Genomic DNA, 17,712 nt, shown 5'->3' on the forward strand with positions numbered 1-17,712 from the left:
TTGCGCTAGAGTTTTCATATTTACTGTAAACTTACTTAAACCAGCAGTGCAGTTCGTTTGATTAACCTTTTAAATTTTAGGCTATGCTCAAGTGTAGTGCGTAAATAAAATAGTTTAATTCCATGTTTTGAATGAACACATAACATTTAGTATAAATAATGTATAATAATCAAATACCTATTGTAGATGTGGAAATTTTTTTTTTGGCAACAAAACTGATAAAATAGTATTACTTTTTGTTTAACCAAGCTGTCGACAGGTATTTTTCATTAGTTTAATAGCTTGCTCAAGGAACACACACACACACCATCACCTTCAGACAGAAGAATTTTGCTTATTTCATAGACAGAATCTTTCTTGTAGATGCAAGAGTTGACAAAGTCAAGAAATAGGTGATATTAAGTTGTTCTTTCAGTCATAAAGCATTTTAATAAGATACTTCAGTGGAAATATCATTAGACATTAATTTTGTCTGATACATGCTGGTATTAGATAAAATGCCTTCTCCTCAAGTCATGTTGGGAGGTGAAGAGAGAAATACAGGAAAAGTTAAATATCCAGCAGTGTATGATTAATTGCCAAGTCCAAATAATCATCTGTGGGTCCTCTAGGAATTTAAAAGATAACTTTGGATAGATTGGTCAGAGAAGGTTTTGCGCATGGGTTAGAAGCTGAACTGGTCCTTAAAAGAAGGCTAGGATTTAGGTATTTTGGAAAGATCATTTTAGATAGGGATAATATGCATATATTCAGAACAGTGAGCACCTTACTGAATTTAACCACATTCTGAGGAGGCTTTGATGAATTCGGTTGAGATGTTCTTTGTGGACTCCTTAAAGAACAGAACCACTTTATTTGTCTCTGCATTCTGGTGCCTTGTATTCTCAGTGCTTCCAAACCCCCTTATCTCCTGGTCTTTACAATGTTCCCCTTAAATTCCAATGAGAAGGTACTTAACACAGTTCCTGGCACTTGGTAATTACAAAGTAAATGCTGGTTGAATCTGAATTTGCAATTGTTATCTCTAAAAATTCTATTTTGAATGAACTATAGGCAAATTTTTTTTATAAGTGTGTCAATATTTACATATTACAGATAAACAATATAAAAGCATCTTTAGTAACTGAACTGCTAATTGAAAATGCTGGGTCTTAGCCACTTAATTGAATAAACTGTCTCCAGAGAGTAATTTGGGTCTTTTCCAAGTTGCATTAACTCTTTCAGTTCATTAGGGTGGCACTTATCTCATTGGAGCAGAAATGTAATAAATGGTATTCCTATAATGTAAGTAAATTAATGTACCTCAGAAAGCCTGAAGTTTCACCATGGGTGTTGTAGTTGTACTCCAAGGAGCTCATCTGTGAATGTGAAACAGCAATAAGTAGCTGCTGTTTGGAGCATCTTACTTTCAATTTAGGTAACTTAAGACATTGTGCCTAGATGTTGACAGAGATACAAAGAAAAGACCTGGCTGACAGGCAGCAGAGAAGGCAAATAACTGCAAGATGAAATCCTTGAGAGATACAAACTGCTGTATGGGTTTTAATTAGAGTGAGATATCATAGTTGACAGTCGAGATAGATGGTAATCTCCCAGAAGACAGGCATCATGGCTTTTTTTACACAATATGCTCATTCATGTTTATTCTCAGTATATAGACATGTATATGTATAAATATTAATATGAACAAATATATTTGTAAATAGGAATTGAATAAATTGTAAACATATTTTACAGTTTTCATATGTGTGCTTTTTTTCCTTGTGAGAATATGAAATATTAATGTCTGGCATTGATCTAAAGTGACTATAGTAAGTAGGTGAAAACCAGAAAAAAAACACAACATCTTTTAGGATATACGCTACTCACTGATTCCCTGTAACCTCAACTTGAGTGTCAGCCTACTGGTGGGGGATATTGACCTTTAGCTAGAAAAGAATGTAAGAATGATTTATTCTACCCACCAGCATGTTATAGATTTACATCTGATGGGAAGACAGAGGCACATAGTTGTCATCATAAGACCAAGGGGAAGTGACATAAAAAGACTGGTGCAAAAAGAACTTTCAAAAGAAGAAGGTAGAGATAACATCTCCACGAGAAGATAAAACTTCAAAGCTATAAACCCCTCCCTCTGTTTCCTCATGCACGGGGTTGACTTCATCTCTATGCATGTAACTCTGATTAGTAACATCTGAATGGAGGAAAAGTAGTTTGCTAAAATCCATTAAATTCTACTTAGATTCACTTTCTTGATCTCATACCCAAAGCTTTAAAAAATTTTTGTTTGTTTTTCCCTGGTACCCGATGTACAGCTAACATTCCCTGTACTTGATAAACGAAAGAGTAGTTAATGGCAGAAAAAAAAAATAGATAAATTTAGACATGATGGAAAGCCTTTGGGAGTTATTTAAGAAACAGGAAATAAAACTTTAGTTTAATCAACTGGTAATGATGTAAAAAGAACCAATAGGAACTCATCCTATAGAGGTTGATTGGGGCTGTGTTGTGAGAGGCGCTGAATAATAAGAAGAAGATAGAGGTTTATTTATTTTGAAGGCATGGAGGAAACCATTGAAGGACTTGTCAGAGGAATGAAAACATTGGGTTTAATCTGATAGCAGGTTGTGGGATAGACTGTCATGAGATGCATAAGGCAGGATATGGCCAGTGGGAGACTGCCTTAATAATCTACATGAAAGATAATAAGGACCTGATTTAGAAAGATGAGTATGGGAATGAAAATATTTAGAAGAGGGACTGGACATGAAATGTGTAGTATGAAATCTATAGGATTTGGCAGGTGATTTGGAGAACAAGACTGAGAAGAGCCACAACTAACTACACATTTTGATCCCAGGTGATCAGAAGAATGATGACATTAAGGAGCTCCCCCCCTTTGGTGCCCTTCCTCCCTTTGAGGAGAGGTGGTAGTAGAGAGTTTACCTGGTCAGGCTGAGTTTGTTGGACCCATGTTTTAGCATTTCCTAAACATCTGCTGCATTGTTTTGACCTGCTTACTATGATATGGATGTGAGAACCCAGACATTCTTGCAAGCAATGGCAGTGTATCTTTGGAGCTTGAGAGAAAGTATGATGTAAGAGGGATAATTGGGAATCATTCAAAATGTAGAAATAATAAAAATGGAAGAGAGCAGGAGCAAGGGTTAGGATATTTTACGTCCATGGTTTGACTGCTGCATTTTACAGCCTAACTGCTAATACTCAAGTAATAGTCTTAAGTATTAGTATTAGTTCTTACAGCCTAACTACTAATACTCAAGTAGTTAGGTTGTAAAATACAGTAATAAAACTCATTGAAGTGAAATAAAACATTCCAAAAGTTTAGAAAATGAGTATTAGCAGAAGCCTGGATTTAGTGATTGAGATCTTTATTGTAGAGCAAAGGGGAAGAAGAAAGAAGGAGAAGAATAATAACTTTGAGAAGACGATGAAGATATACAGATAATTTCATTTACCCATTCATTCACTCATTTACACTTACAAAGTGATTGTTGTGCTTCAGGCAGTGTTCTAAGTGGAATACTCATTTGACCCATGATAGTACTAGGGAATAGATAATATTATTTCTGTTTTACAGATGAAGAAACTGAGGTTCTGAGGCACAGAGAGGTAATATCATAGATATATAGTTACTGGAATATATTAGAAAAGAAACAGATTTCTGAGCCTTATCCTGAAAGATAATAATAGTCTGTTATGTACTAAGCATTTTATATGCGTTATTAAAAAATTCTCATTTAACTCTATGAAGTAGTTCTTTTTCTGTTTCCAACTTTTAAGTTCAAGGGTACATTTGCAGGATGTGCAGGTTTGTTACATAGGTAAATGTGTGCTTCTATGAAGTAGTTCTATTATTATGTTTTATTATTATGTTTATTTCACAGATGAGGGAAGTGAGGCTTAGAAAGATTAAGTAACTTGACGAAGGTCACATAACTAATAAGTAGTAGAGTTGATTTCAAGCACAGACTTTCTGCGTTTTTATATGACTCTCATTTTGTAGTTCTAAGGCAGGCACATGAATTTCTATTTTAAAGGAGTTATCCAAGTGATTCCTATGTGCAGACCAATCTTCCCAGAATCTTAGCACAAACTGAGAAGGAAGAGGTCTGTATTTTTTTTGGAGGAGATAAAACATTGTGGACAGAGAGAATTCAGAGTTGGTGACCTTATAGATGGAGTGTTTCCTAAGGACACAGAATCCTAAAGAATAGTAGAGTGGAGGTTATCGGAATCAAGGAGACTGAGAAAGACTCTGTGATGACAGAAGGAGTCAATATATTATGATGAAACATATTAGTCTTAAAACAGAGTAAAATTGTGTTAATTAGTTAATTACAGAATTAACCAGTAGCTGAAGTTTTTTTTGTTTGTTTGGTTTATTTATTTATTTTTTTTGGAGTTAGGGTCTCACTCTGTCACCCAGACTGGAGTGCAGTAGTGCAGTCATAGCTCACTGTAGTCTCAAACTCCTGGGCTCAAGGGATCTTCCTAGGTCAGCCTCCCAAGAGGCTGGGACTACAGCATATGCATGCCTGGCTAATTTTTAATTTTTTTTTGGTAGAGACAGGGCCTCACTGCTGTTACCCAGGCTGGTCTTGAATTCCTGGCATCAAGCAATCCTCCCGCCTTGGCCTCCCAAAGTGTTAGGATTATAGGCATGTGCCACTGCACCCAGCCTGATGTTTTTGTAATGGTATAAGACAATTCTAGAGTTTGGTAGTCAAAGTTGAAGAGAAAAGGGGAGAAAGCAATGTAAATAGGTAGAATGAACTTTAAAATATGTTTAAATGAAATAGGCAGAGAATATATTGAAGCTATAGTTAGGAATATACCTTTGGATGTTGAGACCATTTTTGTGCCATCCCCTAGCATTGTCTCTTTTATTTGTCTTTGTTTTTTAAGAGTGAAAGTAGAAATAACTATCAAAATACCATGAGATCCAAAATACATGGAGGAAAAATTGACTGAAAGGGGTAGTGGAAAATTCAATGATTATGGTTGGTGATTTTTTTAATAATGAATACTCTTTTTTGATAATTAATAGAACAGCTAGAAGAAAATACAGAGAAGACTTGAGCAACACTATTAACCACCCTGATTTAAACTGATATGTATGTTACACTCAGCGCCATCAGAATTCAGATGATCTCAAGGTCATATAGAATATTCTCCATGTGAGTTTATATGCTAGATCATCAAGTAAATCTCAATACATTTAAAAGAATTGAAATCACACAAAGTATATCCTCTGACCACAACAGAATTAAACAAAAAAAGGGAAGAAATTTGGAGGTCCCCAAATATTTGGAAATAAGACGACAAACTTCTGAATATACTATGGGTAACAGAAGAAAGACCTAAATAATCGTATGTTTTCATCCCAAGAGCTAGAAAAAGGAGAAAACTCAGCCGGGGACAGTGGCTCACACCTGTAATCCCAGCACTTTGGGAGGCTGAGGTGGGTGGATCACCTGAGGTCAGGAGTTCAAGATCAGCCTGGCCACCATGGTGAAACCCTGTCCTTACTAAAAATACAAAAAATTAGCTGGGCTTGGTGGTGAGCATCTGTAATCTCAACTACTCAGGAGGTTGAGGCAGGAGAATCACTTGAACCCAGGAAGTGGAAGTTACAGTGAGCTGAGATCATGCCATTGCACTCCAGCCTGGGCAACAAGAGTGAAATTCTGTCTAAAAAAAAAAAAAAAAGGAGAAAACTCAAAGCCAAAGCAAGCAGAGGTTAGGAAATAATAAAGGTAAAGTGATAATCAATGAAATAAAAATCAGGATAACTGTAGGAAAAAACAGTGGAACCAAACAGAGGTCTTTTGAAAAGATAAAAAATTGATATATCTTTAGGTAGACCAGCCAATTAAGAAAGAGAAGTCTAAAGAATACCAAAAGAGAGAAGTCTAAAGAATACCAAAATCAGGAAATAAAAGAGGAGATATAATTACAGACTCTACAGAAATTAAAAGGATTCCGAGACTACTATGATATGCCAATCAGACGATGTAGGTGAAACAGACCAATTTCTACAAAGACACAAGGTACCAAAACTGACTCAAGAAGAAACAGAAAATCTGAATTGTCCTATAACAAATAAATTAGTAATTAAAAATTTTCCTGCACATACGTAATTCACACGAATATTCTGTCAAACATTTAAAGATGAAATAATACCAATCTTTTGCAAACTCTTTCAGAAAATAGAGAAACAGTTTCCAATGCATCCTACTGGGCCAGTATTACCCTAATAAGAAAGCCAAAGTATTATAGAAAACTGTAGAGCAGCCTTACAAACGTAAGTGTAATAATATTGAACAAAATATTAGCAAATTGAATGTATCGACATATAAACTGTATTATACCATGATTCATTGGGATTTATTTTAAAAGTCAATGTATTACCATAAAATAAAGAACCAAAGTCACATAATCGTCTCAATAGATATAGAAAAGCACTTGACCTCCATTGATTATTTATTGAAAAAGGAAACATACTCAACCTAATAAAAGGCACTTGTGAAAAACCTGCAACTAGCATCATCAAGGAACTTTTTGACCTAATGCAAATTTATTAATTTATAGATCATGGAAATACCATCAATCTTAACCTATTCACATTATGTTTTTCAAATTCACGGGCATATATTCCAAACAAAATATATTGTCACCATGGGCTATGAAACCCATTTTTCATGCATTCTTAATTGTTTATAGAACCATAATTTTTAAAATCCCTCTAATAAGCAATCTTTTAGCCATTGCTTTTATTTCTCTTTTTTTTTTTTGGCAGAATGACTGATTAAATTTTGTTCATTTTATTTTCTCTGCATTGACTCTTAAGTTTGTCCTAATTGTATAAACTTATTGCCACTGCTTTAGTTTAAAACCTTTTAATTTTTTAAATTGAGCTGTCTTGGTAGGTTGTCTCTTCTTGCTGCCCTTCCTTTATAGGATTTTCCTGATCATTCATTTTTGCCCCTAATCCCATTTCCTTCCAGTCAATAATTTTGTATACTGTCAGATCAATTTACATACAGCATATTTATCACCACTTCATTTGCCTGTTTAAAACTCTTTTTTTCATTGCCTCATTTTGTATTTGACTTCAGTTCGTAATTTGTTTGTCATTACAGATTCTTTTTCTTTTTTTTTTTTTTTAAGATTCTTGGAAGTTTGTTAGTGCACTCCCTTTCCAGGCTTACCTCTCGTTGGTCATTTTAATGTCACCTGAAATATTCGTTATTTACTGAAGATGCCCTAAATTTTCCTATCACTATTTATTTTCTTGTTCTGTTCTGTGCCTTCATTTTTTTTTTCACACATTCTAAGATTCAATTTATGTCCTTCTATAGTTCCATGATCTTGAAGGCTTTTTTTGTTGCCCTAGTTAGGAGCCATCTTGTCCTCCTATAAATGCTCTTAGCCATATTTTTGTCCTGATGTTTTACCACTTTCTCCTTTGTATTGTACTCATTCATGTGTGTCTCAATTAATAGATAAATACACTGAGGGAAGGACTTATTTTTGAGTCCTGGTTTTATATCTAGCACAATACTTTGCATATTTTCTGTGTTAAATAAGTATATATTTAAAATGAATGAAAACATTTGGAAGCTATTAAAACTGGGCTTTCTTTGCTAAGAGCTATTCTCTTGAGAAAAAGAAAAAAAACAAATCATGAGTAGTTCGATCAGATGTTCGATGCAGGACCAAAAATACATGTGTACTCTTGGAAGTTTTTGATTTGTTTTATTCTGAACACTAATGAACCATTCACAAGACCATAGCATTAGTGGTTTTAATTGTACAACTGCCACTGACAATGAGTATAATTGAGCAGGCATCCGCTTTATTTTCAAAATGAAGAATTTTTCCTTTGCTTTCCTTACTGCAGAATATTTTAGACTTTATACAATGGGGAAATTAGACTGCTATATTGAAAAAAATAACTTTTTCTGTTATTTTTTCTGTTATTAACATTCTATTCATAGTAGCTCTATGAGGAAAACCCAATAAGTTTTGGTAATTTAAAATGGACATTCTAATTTAAAAATATTATTATATTATTTCATTCTCTTGGCTGTAATGTTTTCAGGAATCAAGGTTATAATTTGGTGGGTATATTACCCTGATTTTGTCTCCTGCACTTTTCAAATTCCTTTGAGACATCCTCCATCGGGTAAGACTATACTTTCTGCTTGGGCTCTTCCCTTGCTCCATGAAAACCGGGAGGCACCTTCTGGGAGAAAGCCAGAGGAATTCACCTGCTGTGCTCCGTTGTTTCTTCCAGGGATCATAGCTGTCAGTTTCTGCCGAATTTGATTCCCCTCCAGGGTCTTCAAATTCTTATTTTTTTAGTATTTTTTTTGGCTTTTACAATTATCAGCATAAGGACCAGTTAAATGAGAACTGATTTGCTGTACCCAGAATACAAACTCTTGGGCACTTGCATTTTAAAAGAGCAAGTTATCGAAAATTCCAGTATTTAATATAGGCACATTTAAAATATTGCCTAAGAGAAGTTGAGTCTTAGTTCATGTTGAGAGCTTGAGATGATTTTTTCATGTTACTGTTTCTCATGTCATGAGAAGCAGTCTATTATCAGACTCATCAAGGAGGACCAATATACTATGGCTTAATGTAAATCACTGAATACGTGAAGTTAGTAGTCAAGAAAATTGGGGCAGGACGCAGTGGCTCACGCCTGTAATCCCAGCACTTTGGGAGGCCGAGGCAGGTGGATCACGAGGTCAGGAGATCGAGACCATCCTGGCTAACACGGTGAAACCCCATCTCTACTAAAAATAGAAAAATTAGCCTGGTGTGGTGGCATGCACCTGTAATCCCTGCCACTCGGGAGAGTGAGGCAGGAGAATCGCTTGAACCTGGGAGGCAGCGGATGCAGTGAGCTGAGATCGTGCCACTGCACTCCAGCCTGGACGACAGAGTGAGACTCCATCTTAAAAATAAATAAATAAAGAAAAAAGAAAGGAAAATTGGGTTCATAGTTGTACAGATTGAAATTTGTGCAAACCACTACTCCTGTTTTTATGAGATGCCAGTATTCTGCAAAAGCAGTAATTTTGGCATAAATGTCAATAGATTCATATTAGTATATACTCATCAATCCATAGGTATCTTCGTGAAAGAACAAATACTCATTTAAGCTATTATAAGGAAGATATATTAGATGCTATAAAGACATATTTCAAACTCATAGGGTAGAAAATCTTTGACCTTATCAGCAACTGGATGTGAGACCTATAACACTATGGAAAACATTTAAAGTTTGCAATGTTCAAGTCTGTCTCCTCTGGGTTTCCTATTTCTCTCTCTGGCCAGCTAGTTCATTCTTTATTCTCCCTCTGCAGATTGACTTCTTTGATTTTTCTGTCTGTAAAAAGTGGTTGCCCCAAAGAATTTACATCTCCTCCTTTACATGGCCAGTAGCGAATGTATTCCCCAACACATTCCTGAGGAAGATAATTTAACTGGCCAAGTAGGGGTTGGTTGTCTCCCTGGTGGACATTTTGGCTGTGGCTGAGAGGGTGGAATCACAGGTTATAAGCATGGCTACCAGAGTCCACTATGTGGTTGGGGAATAGTTCTTAGATGAGGAGAGGGTTTTGTAAGCTGAAAAGTTACCTGAAAGGGATCTACCACATGAAATACCTCAGAGGATCTGAGTGTTTAATTGAGTAGCTGGCATAAATGGAGAAGCTAAAGACAGAAGATGTGTTAATTCTAAGCCTATGAATCTTATATTTATTTTAAAAAACCTCTGCATGTATAACCACAGACAGTTATAGGCAATGGGTTAAAGGAGATTAACTGGTAAATGAGGAATTAATTCAGAATGATGTTACCAATGTTAGCAAGTTATAAATCTCAAAATTTTGGTCCTGCTTTAATATCATGAGATTGCTAAGTAACATCTTAGGAACTGCTAATCAAATATAGCAGAAGAGATGCCTAACCAACATAGTTTATATGTTCTTTAAAACACTCTGTATCTTTGTTTTGACCACAGAGCAATTCAACTTAATAGGTTCTCAGAAAAAAACAGTGAATCATGATATCACTGGAATATGTAGACTTTCAAGTGCTTTCCAACTGTTTTGTTGTTGTTGTTTCTTGCTTTTAGTTTTTACAGATTATGCCTTTTAAGTTGACACACCCATCAATTTTGACTTTTATTTTTGGGGCTCTTGATCAACAAGAAATAGAAATTCGTGGTACTTAAAAATAGTAAAGAAATTAGTATCTAAGATATGAAGGAATTGAGAGCCAACAAGAATGTGGGATTCTGCACATTTTCTGTAGACAGAATGTATTTGATATTGTAAGTAATGCTCTTTGTTCCAGAATTTCAATCTTGGGTGATTTTCTTCAGGCAAATGTTAATCAGAATAGCTTGTTTACTTTTATGAAAATTAAAATTTGAACCCATAGGTGTGTGCTTAGAATATATACAATTTGGAAGGTGCAGTACATTATCCACCATAATGTGGAATCATCAATAAATTATATAGTTATATTTTAATACTAGGCATCTGGTGTTTGTGTCAAGACTGTGTAGTAGAAGATTTAGCCCAATTCAAATAAATTTCAGGTATCCTAGAAATAAGGGCTTTTTTGTTCTTTGAGATACTAAAAAATTCTGGCGGGGCATGCTGGCTCACACCTGTAATCCTAGCACATTGGCAGGCCGAGGCAGGCAGATAACCTGAGATCAGGAGTTCAAGATGAGCCTGGCCAACATGGTGAAACCCAGTCTCTACTAAAAATACAAAAATTAGCTGGGCTTGGTGGCAGGTGCCTGTAATCCCTGCTACTCGGGAGGCTGAGGCAGGAGAATCGCTTGAACCTGGGAGGTGGAGGTTGCAGTGAGCCGAGATCGTGCCATTGCACTCCAACCTGGGGTACAAGAGCGAGACTTTGTCTCAAAAAAAAAAAAAAAATCCCTTTACTAACTTGAATATCAAAATAAAACTTTACCTAAATTTAAAATAGCATTTTCCAGCTGGTGATGAATGGTATTAGACAAGAGAGGCAAACAATGAAGCAAACAAACACAAATTGCAAACATTTAGCCTGTGGTTAAAAATTACACCCATCCTTTTTCTTTTAAATTTTATTTGTATTGTAGATTTTTGTACTGAGGATTAATTTACAGAGTTCACTCTACTTTGAAGACTTTTTAATTTGCATATAACAACATATTCATTAAAGCTTCTTTATACTTTTTTTAAAAAGTTCAGCAATTTGTTGTATTTTTTTGATTTGCTGGTCTGTTGCATGGCCCTATGGTGGAAGTAAAGAAATGTAATGCTTTAAGGAACGTATAAATTGGGGGTAGTAAGGTGTCTTTTTTATTAAATAAGGACTAATAATATCAGGTAGTTTTTGATGAATACTTATTGAATGATGTAGAAAATGGGTGTTTTAGGAGTTCAGGAAAGGGTATAGCCAACTAGAGTGGCCTGGGAAGGGCTCCTTGAAGAAAAAACACTGGAATTATTCTTGGAAGTATTTGTTGGTATTTATTTAGGAGAGAAGGTAATCTAGATTAGGCCTTCTAGAAATGAGAATGCCCACATATATTCAGGGAAGAGATAAGTAATTTTCATTGCAGTGTTGGGTTTACATTTGAGAGAATAAGATACGCTTGGAAATATGTACTGAAGTCAGAATGTTGTAGATGATGAAAGGAGTAGCCTTCTGATGATAGCAGCAGTGTTTTAGAACTGTCAGTCTGTTGATATTATGTGAGAAGGACTGGAAGGGTAAGAGATGAGAGGCAGAAAATTAAATGAAAACTACATGAATTGAACTAAGTTGGTGGCTGTCAAAATGGACAGGAATGGGCAAACTAATAGAGAGTTGAGGAACAGTCATTAATGATCTTGAGGAATAATTCCTTTATGGACACAAAGGATGTGGGAATGTATCAAAAGATGGTTCTGAAGTTTTAAACCTGGAAAGTAGTGAAAATAAGAAACTACCAACAAACAAAAAGGAGACAGAAGGAATTAATGTTTTTATGGGAAGATGATTTAGGTTTCAGAGGAGTTGGTTTTCTTAGTGAAATATGTGAATATATATCAAGCATGCAGTCACACATGTGGGACTGGAGCTCAGGAGAGAAATGAGGAATAAATCACATTGTGATAAAGGGAATAGTAGATGTAAAGGCTACTTTTTAAAGTTTGGGACTCAAAGACAGAAGGAAAATAAGATTGTAGATAGAGCATAAGGACCAATGCAAGATTTTTGTTGAGAAAGTAGGAAAAGTGTGTGTTTGCAGATTGAAAGGAGAAGTGGGTGGATAGGAATAGACTAACAATGCTGAGAGGTAACAATTAAGGGGACTTTACTGATGATGAGAAAAAGAAAAATGGTCTTAAAAAACCTGTGTTTTGAGGTCAGTATTTTATTATACAAGGCCTCAGTCATTGGATTCTAGGACAGCAAGTGCCTCAAAAGAGTTACTTGGATTAGTGTATTTTCACGCTTTGGTAGAAACATCACTCTGTCATGTTGATGTTAACCATCTGAAATATGAGTGAAACAATGCATTTATATACATCTTTCTGTGTTATATTAATTTGAAATTCTTTTCTGGTTTACCAGTCTTTTTTTGATCACAAATTGCTGAAAATCTTATTAGCAGCAGTGCCAAATATACAGTATAATTTAGTCCCTGAGTTGAGTTGTTACTAGAGACCCAACTCAATATTCTCCCTGACCATTGGGTAGTTTGGGTGATGTATTAACAGAGATAGTATTTATCATTATATTATTTCATCCACATACCGAATACTACTCTAGTGGCTTCATAAATAAATAAAAAATACTTATCAGTCTGTTGACATGTTTTGTATTTTCCAAGTGCAGTCCTTATTGGACAGAAAATGAAATAAAGTACATTTACTGCCACCTATAGACCTGTGCTTATTTGGGTGCTCTGGTGTCGGGTGCATATATGTTTACTATTGTTGTATTCTCTTGCAGTATTGACCCCTTTATTAATGACCTTTTTTGTCTTTTTGTACAGTTTTTGACTTAAAGTCTATTTTGTCTGGTATCGGTATAGCAAATCCTACTGTGTTGTGTTTTCCATTTTTATGGAATATCTTTTTCCATATCTTTACTTTTAGTCAGTGTGTCTTTATAGCGAAGTGAGTTTCTTGAATGCACCAATATTACTGGGTCTTGTTTTTTTTTTTTTTAAGACAGAGTCTCACTCTGTCGCCCAGGCTGGAGTGCAGTGGCGCGATCTCTGCTCACTGCAAGCTCCGCCTCCTCGGTTCACACCATCCTCCTGTCTCAGCCTCCCGAGTAGCTGGGACTACAGGTGCCCACACCATGCCCAGCTAATTTTTTGTATTTTTAGTAGAGACAGGATTTCACTGTGTTAGCCAGGATGCTCTCTATCTCCTAACCTCGTGATCCGCCCACCTCGGCCTCCTAAAGTCCCAAAGTGCTGGGGTTACAGGTGTGAGCCACCGCGCCCGGCCTGGGTCTTGTTTTTTAATTCATTCAGCTACTGTGTGTTTAATCAGGGAATTTAGTTCACTTACATTGTGTTATTATTGATAGGTAAGGACTTACTGCTGGCATTTTGTTACTTGTTTTCTAGTTGTTTTATAACTCTTCCTTCTTATTATCTTTCTTTGTGGTTACATGATCTCTCTGGTAGCATGTTTTAATTTGCTGCCTTTTGTTTTTAGTGTATCTATTATGGGTTTTTACCTTGTGATAATTCTTAGATTTTAAATTGGATTGATTTTATAAGTAGAACCTATTGGCAGTAGTAGATTTTTTAATTTTTTTTATTTTTTTGAGACGGAGTCTCACCCTGTTGCCCAGGCTGGAGTGCGGTGGCATAATCTCACCTCACTGCAACCTCTGGTTCAAGTGATTCTTGTGCCTCAGCCTCTCAAGTAGCTGGGACTACAGGTGTGCACCATCATGCCCAGCCAATTTTTTTTTTTTTTAAGTAGACATGAGGTTTCACTATGTTGGTCAGGCTGGTTTCGAACTTCTGGCCTCAAGTGATCCTCCTACCTCAGCCTCCCAAAGTGCTGGGATTACAAGCATGAGCCACTGTGCCTAGCTAGCAGTTGATTTTTTAAAAAGCAGCTGCTTTTCTTGTGTTGAAGCTCTCAGTATGAGTAGTGGCTATGGAAATTCTTTGCAGGTCAGGACTTCTTAGCTTCCTGTGGCCTTTCTATATCTCTTTTTGCAGGTTTGTTGTGGTATTTATCCACTATGTGTAATAGTGAGTGGTAAGAGCATGCACTCCCTAGTCCACTAGGGATCACTTTACAGGTCTTGAACCTCTGTAAGCCCCATTTCTTCATCTATAATCTGTGAATTTATCTGATAAAATTTTGTGCTTTAAAAGAGATAATACATTTTACATGGATTAGCATGTTGCCTGCATCATAGTAAGCCCTCAGTAAATGTTATGGCATTGCTGCTAATGCTGCTGTAGTTTGGAATAATGAGGATTAAATTGTGATTAAAGAGGAATGTTGATTAACTCACTCAGCACAATATCTAGCACATAGTAGTTACCCAATAAAAACGTTCCTTTTACTCCCATGTTCAAATGCCCACCACACCTCTTCCCCATGAATACGAACAAGTAGATGACTTACTAGCTATAATGAATCTTTTCTTAGATCCCCAACTAGGAAAATGAATGACCAGGTTAATATACTCTTGAATGTTGGTTTTAGAATTAGATTTGCACGGTTTTAAAATAGTTTTTCTTAATAGCACATTAAAAATGTGTATATTACCATTAACTGATTTATCTGGTTTTACAGATGCTGTTAACTGAGTACTTGGATATGAAAAATACTCGTACGGCCTCTGAACCATCAGCTCAACTAAGCTATGCCAGCACTGGACGAGAGTTTGCAGCCTTTTTTGCCAAGAAGAAACCTCAAAGGCCAAAAAATTCTCTTTTCAAGTAAGTATTATTCTGCTGTTAATAGGTTTTAAGAATTGTTAGACTGAAGTAAGATGACTTCCTACTTTATTAATAGCCATAACTTTCTCTAGCTTAAGTTGATTGAAGTAATTTAGAGGAAGTAAATATATGTTTTTATTTATTTTTGATTTCTGTCAGGTGGAATGGCTGTTTTGGGTACAGTTACTGGACTACCTGGAACTCCTAATAAAAATTTCTGGAACTTGTTTCAGGGGAGTTTTATTTAAAATTAAGAGGAATGAAACTCCCCAATTGTTTCTGGGGAATTTTATATGAAATGAAAGAAAATGAAATATGTTAGCCTTGAAAAGGCCCCAAGAGCCAAGAAACAACCTTTATTAATAAAGTTATGCAAATGTTTCTAGCTAAGCAGTATTGGACCTTATGTGGTTACTTGTTTAATAAAAGAATAATCTGGGTTTTTTTTTTTCTAATTATTACCTTAGTTAACTCCACGAAGCCATGTGCCCAAAATGTATATCTCTTGGCAACAGCTAATAGTTAATAATATTGATAATAACTTCAATAATACCAACAGCTACCACTGATTGTTTCCTAGGTATCAGGCACTGTACTGGGCGAGTTTCCCAAAATAATCTCAGTTAAACATTCTTTAAATTGGAGTATACTAAATTTCAGCAGCAGCAGTAGTAGCTAACGTTTATTGAGTTCTTACTAAGTGCTAATCAAGGCATTAAATTATTCTCATAGATTATTTTATTTACTAATTACAACAACCTTATAGGCAAGGGTTGTATTTTTAATACTTTTGTACATGTAAAAAAAATAGAGACATGAAAGGTTAAGTAATTTATATAAGGTCGCATAGCTAGCACATGGTAGAAGGAGGATTTAAATCCTGGCAGTCTTACTTTAGGTCTGTTTTCTTTTGAGGATTTAGTAGATATTTAAGAAGTTGTGTCTGTAAATATAAGCATGTAAAGTGACCACCACAGAAGTATCCCAGTATATTGAATTTATTCTTTTTCGGCAGTTGGAGATCTAATACCTTCTGTTGATCCACATTTGAGGCTTGTTTTTATCTTAGATTTTTCATGTTTTTAATAATTAAAGCTTCAACAGTTTATTTATTTTGTGATCTAGCAGAGAGGAGATTTAGTATATCCCTGCCAGAAATGAAATCTATTCTGTTTATTGAATGCATTCCTTTTTAAACAGTTTTATTCAGAGAGTAGATGCAATATCAGTTACAATGCTTTAGGCTGCAAGTAACATAAAACTTTAAATACAATAGATTGAACTATAGGAAAGTTACCATCTCACATAACAAGGATGAATGTGGAGGTTTCCTTAATTCAACTGTACAATATCATAAAGGACTCAGCCCTTTCCATCTCTCTGCATTGCCATCCTCAACACGTTAGTAATGTTTTCTATTGCGATTATGAGGCATATCCATCAGTTCCAGTCCAGTAAAGACAGTGTGGGTAAGAAAATTGCGTGTGATTCTCCCTGTGAATCTCTCTCTTTAAAAAAAGTATAGACTTTATTTTTTAGAACAGTTTTAGGTTTATAGAAAAGTAGAGCAGGAAGTACAGAGAGTTCCTTTATATTCCCCCCTTCTCTGCATTTTACCCTATTTAACATCTTGTATTAGCGTCTGTTTGTTAGAATTGATGAACCAGTATTGAGATGTCATTATTAACTAAATTCCATAGTTTACATTAGAATTCACTCTTTGTGTTGTACAGTTCTAATGGGTTTTGACAAAGGCATAAGTTCATCTATCCACCATTACAATGTCATACAGAACAGTTTCACTGCTCTAAACATCTTCCATTCACCACATATTCATCCCTCCACCCTCCCTAACCCGTGGCAACCTCTGATCTTTTGACTATCTCCATAAGTTTTGCCTTTTCCAGAATGTTGTATAGTCAGAATCAGGTGTAGCCTTTTCAGAATGGCTTCTTTCACTTGGCAATATGCATTTAACTTTCTTCCACATCTTTTTGGGGCTTGATAGATGTCTCTTTGTATTGCTGAGTAACATTCCTTTGTGTGGATATGCCATAGCTTGCTTATTTACCTATTGAAGGACATCTTGCTTGCTTCCAACTTCTGGCAATCACGAATAAAGCTGCTCTAAACACTCATGTGCAGGTTTTGGTGTGGACATAAATTGTCAACTCATTTTTGTAAATACCTGGGAGCAACATTACTGGATCATTTGGTGATACTGTGTTTAGCTTCATAAGACACTGTCAAACTGTCTTCTAAAGTGGCTGCACCATTTTAAATCTTTTTAAATTAGTACTTACTAATTATCAATTTATTAATCATTTCTGCTAATGACAAAACTCTTCAGCAAGTTCCTATTAAGCTCTAGGATTGGGTCGTAAGCCCTTTCCTAAACTAGTCACTGGCAAGGGGAAGCAGATCTCAGTGGTTGTCTTAAACTAGGCAGGTTCCTCTCTGGTGCTAGGTTTCCAGCTGGAGAGGAAGCCACTTTTTCTGAACACATGGCTGAGTAAAGAGCAAGGAAGCAGAATGCCCAGATGGAATCAGGGTTATGCCAGCAAGCACAAAGATAGTAAAAGGAAAAGGTAGTTGGTAGAGGCAACTGACACTGTCTCAGATGCGCCTAACCAGGCCCTTTTCTTTTGTTTTTTTTTCTTTTCTTTTCTCTATTTCTAGCTCAATTTAACCTTCTA

General features: G+C 35.7%; 1 protein-coding gene across 5 annotated transcripts in view; it reads left to right on the forward strand.

The window, feature by feature from the left end:
- Positions 1–17,712, forward strand: part of EXOC4 (exocyst complex component 4) — an 815,858-nt gene that overhangs the window by 204,380 nt on the left and 593,766 nt on the right. For all 5 annotated transcript variants that reach the window (XM_054494593.2, XM_063667851.1, XM_054494594.2 and 2 more), the window contains exon 8: positions 14,871–15,016. In XM_054494593.2, coding sequence (XP_054350568.1) covers positions 14,871–15,016 — 146 coding nt within the window. The remainder of the gene's footprint in view (positions 1–14,870; positions 15,017–17,712) is intronic.

Source organism: Pongo pygmaeus, chromosome 6 (assembly GCF_028885625.2).
Source record: "Pongo pygmaeus isolate AG05252 chromosome 6, NHGRI_mPonPyg2-v2.0_pri, whole genome shotgun sequence".
Lineage (NCBI taxonomy): Eukaryota > Metazoa > Chordata > Mammalia > Primates > Hominidae > Pongo > Pongo pygmaeus.